The 3,692-nt window shown below is 44.9% G+C and overlaps 1 protein-coding gene across 1 annotated transcript in view; it reads right to left on the minus strand.

Moving 5' to 3' along the window:
* Positions 1–451: 451 nt before the first annotated feature.
* The window catches only part of LOC116504343 (caveolin-3-like), a 7,685-nt gene continuing 4,444 nt past the window's right edge, over positions 452–3,692 (minus strand). Inside the window, exon 2 of the mRNA XM_032211306.1 lies at positions 452–1,100. Coding sequence (XP_032067197.1) covers positions 750–1,100 — 351 coding nt within the window. The 3' untranslated portion in view covers positions 452–749. The remainder of the gene's footprint in view (positions 1,101–3,692) is intronic.

Here is a 3,692-nt window from a genome sequence, read left to right on the forward strand (position 1 = left end):
CTGCACAGTTATTTATTTCCACAAGTGGACTTGTATAGAAGAACTTGCCACTATGTTGTGATACGTGTTTGTGTGTGTGTATGTGAGAGAGGGAAGGAAGGAAGGGAGAGAGAGAGAGAGAGATGGATGGGGAGGGGAATTTAGAGCAGTGTTTCTCAATCTTGCAACTTTAAGCCGAGGTGGCACAGTGGTTAAAAGCAGCACTGCAGGCTACTTCAGCTGACTGCAGTTCGGCAGTTCGGCTGTTCAAATCTCACCAGCTCAGGGTTGACTCTGCCTTCCATCCTTCCGAGGTGGGTGAAATGAGGACCCGGATTGTTGTTGGGGGCAATATGCTGACTCTGTAAACCGCTTAGAGAGGGCTGAAAGCCCTATGAAGCGGTATATAAGTCTAACTGCTATTGCTACTGCTAAGATGTGTGGACTTCTTGAAGTTGGAGTATGGCTGGCTGGCTGGGGAATTCTGGGAACTGAAGTCCAGACATCTTAAAGCTGCCATGGTTGAGGAACACTGATTTTGAGTACAGGGTTTTTTTTTTTGTTTGTTTGTTTATTTTTCCCACCTTAATCAAAAAGAGGTGGATTAATTTCTTGGGGGCAAGGAATTCAAGGGGAAGATCCATCAGCCAGATTGTTTCCGCCCATCAGTCAACCGACTCAGGATTCCAGCTGAGCTACTGTCCCATCTGAGTGGGTCAAGGGGAGGAAAAACGAAGCCAGAATCCTGTTCCTGATCCAAAGGAGAGGCCTCAGTCCTTTGCATGTTCCTTGCGCAGGGCCACTCGGACGTCGCTGCAAACTTTCCCTACTGCTTCAAAGAGAGGGTCGCAGAAGGTACGTATGCACAAGGCATAGCAGCGCCCGCAGCACTGCACCTCTATGAAGTAGCTCTTGATGCAAGGCATAGCCCCCCAGATGTGGCAGAAAGAAACACAGGCAAAGAGGAAACCCCAGAGCAAGGCAAGGGGCAGGCCCAGCACCCCTGAGAGAATCCGGTAGCACCAGTACTTGCTGACGGTAAAGGTGGTGTTGCTGGCCTTCCACACTCCATCAAAGCTGTGGGTTCCCTCTGGCTCAGCGATCACATCTTCAAAGTCTACCTGGCAAGGTAGGAAGAGAGGTTGTGAGTTGGCTAAAGCTTTTTTTTTGGTCAGGAGAGTGTGTGTGTGTGTGTGTGTGTGTGTGAACAGATCTAGTGCAGTGTTTCCCAAAGTGTGGTACGCGTACCCCCAGGGGTACGGGAAGAGTTTGGTGGGGGTACGCGTTGCACCGGAGTTTGGTGGGGATCACGTGGGAATATCACAACAGGAGAAGATAATCTTTAATGTTATGAATACATTTATGCAAGAGAACAAAATTGATTGGAATAGATGTGTTGGAATAAGCACAAATGGAGCAAAAAGTATGGTTGGAATTAATAAAGGACTCGTTGCAAGAATTCAAAATGTTGCTCCAAATGTCATATCCACACATTGTTGCATACACAGAGAGGCTTTGGCAACACGTAAGATGCCCGCTGATCTACAGAAAGTTCTGGATGAAAGCGTGAAAATCATTAACTACATTTTTTTATGTAGTTATGAGGGGTACTCAGCGTTTTTTATGAGGGGTACTCAGCGTTACGAAAATTATAGAAGGGGTACACATATGTCAAAAGTTTGGGAAACACTGATCTAGTGGGTACAATTTGGAACAAAGATTTCACAGGGTGGGGCTGTTACTCTTTCCCCTGAATCTGAGTTCCTAAACATATTCAGAATTTACTGGTGAAAACCTGTATTAAACTCGTTGGCGAAAGGTTGCTGTGACTGGAGAAGAGTTAACCTCCACCTCATCTGCTTTTCTCCGTACTGAGCTGAGCTTTCAAAGAATTATTTTCCTTATGAAAACGTCTGCTCCAGTTCTGCTATATGTGTTTACTTGCAGCCTGTAATTCTTGAATGGATGGAATACAGTGGTGGGATTCAAATAATTTAACAACTGGTTCTTTGCCCTAATGACCAGCGGGGTAGGTGGGGCTTGGTGGTCGTGTGACTGGGTGGGCGTGGCCAACTCAACATCACGTTGATGGGCGCTTCGCCTTAGCTGTTACAATGTCATAAGGGTTAACCAGAGAGGCAGTTTCTGTAAGCAGGGCAATAAAGATTAGGTTAGAAACAACACCAGAATGTTTCCTTCCTGCCTTCCTTACAGGATTAGCCCTGCAAAGTGGAAAAAAACAAAATGAGATTTCTTCCAACAACTGGTTCTCCGAACTGTTTAGAAAGTTAACAACCGGTTCTCCCGAATGGGTGCGAACTGGCTGAATCCCACCACTGATGGAATACCACCTAGTATTCAAATTGCAATCATGCATTTAAAGGAGGACGGGGGGGGGGTATATCATTACTAGGATTCTACATATTTCCATAACTAATAAATAGGGAAAAATTACCAGGAAGAGAGCAGTTAATTTGCATAACTTTCTTACACACTGCTTATAGACAATCCCAGCCTATCGTTCACCTCCAATCTTCAGAGCAACTTCCTCGCCTTTTGGAGCTGTCACTATTGAAATATGAATTTTGGAATTGCCCCTTCTGGAGTAAAGAGCAGGTGAGTGACTGCCTCAAGCAGGGGGATGATTTCCCAGGAGCACCATGTCTCAAGGAAGTTTTCCAGAACAGGCCTCACTGCAAGAATTGCAAAATCAGGGTAGGACAGATATTAGCAGGCAGGCAGGGGATGGATGTATTATTTGTCTCAAGAACCAAAACATTTAATTCTTTGGAAATGAAGCACGACCAAGGACAAATTGGAGTCACTGTGATGGTTTAAATTATGCACTGTTCTTAATTGTTGGCGGATACCCTGGTTTTATCAAGAAGGATGGGCTAGAAGTGGTTTTGCAATTAGAAGCAAAAATCCAAGTTAAAAGCTTCTAGGAGCAGAGTTCAACTCTCCTCCCAGCGTGCAGAGGATTAGAACAGAATTTCCCAACCTCGGTAGCTTTAAGCTGTGTAGATATAAACTCCCAGAATTACCTCGGCCAGCATGGGGAGTTGAAATCCACGCAGCTTAAAAAATTGCTGCGGTTGAGAAACACTGAATTAGAACACTGCTATGGTACACGATTAGTCTTAGGTTGATTATCCCTTCCCAAGTGTCATTTTTTAATGTTATCTTTACGCCATAATCCTTTTTAGAACCTTGTTAGCTTTCTTGCAAAGTGAGCTAATCAGCAAAACATTGAATTAGAGAGAACTACCGTCTTTTCCTTTGGCCTTGATTAACTTTAGGGAAGTAAAAACTGCCATTAGATACTCAGAGAAAAAGGAAGGAATAGGAAGAACGTCCTCTCTCTCTCTCTCTCTCTCTCCCCCCCCTTTAGCTATTTAGGTGGAGGATAATGTGCTTGCAGAACATTAATCATTAAAAAGGTAATTGTCACATATAATACTACAAGGATTCTTGTGTTTAAGCTTTTATTTGCAGTGGGAGCTAATTTTACAGGCGCCTTAGAAAATTTCAAGGAGAGAATGGTCTACCCTTCATGGTATTGGACCTGGGTACTTGAGAGACCACCTGCTGCCAATTACCTCCCAAAGACCCATTAGATCACACAGATTAGGCCTCCTCCGGGTTCCGTCTACCAGCCAATGCCATCTGGCTACCACCCGGGGGAGGGTCTTCTCTGTGGCAGCTCCGGCCCT

Source organism: Thamnophis elegans, chromosome 2 (genome assembly GCF_009769535.1).
Source record: "Thamnophis elegans isolate rThaEle1 chromosome 2, rThaEle1.pri, whole genome shotgun sequence".
Lineage (NCBI taxonomy): Eukaryota > Metazoa > Chordata > Lepidosauria > Squamata > Colubridae > Thamnophis > Thamnophis elegans.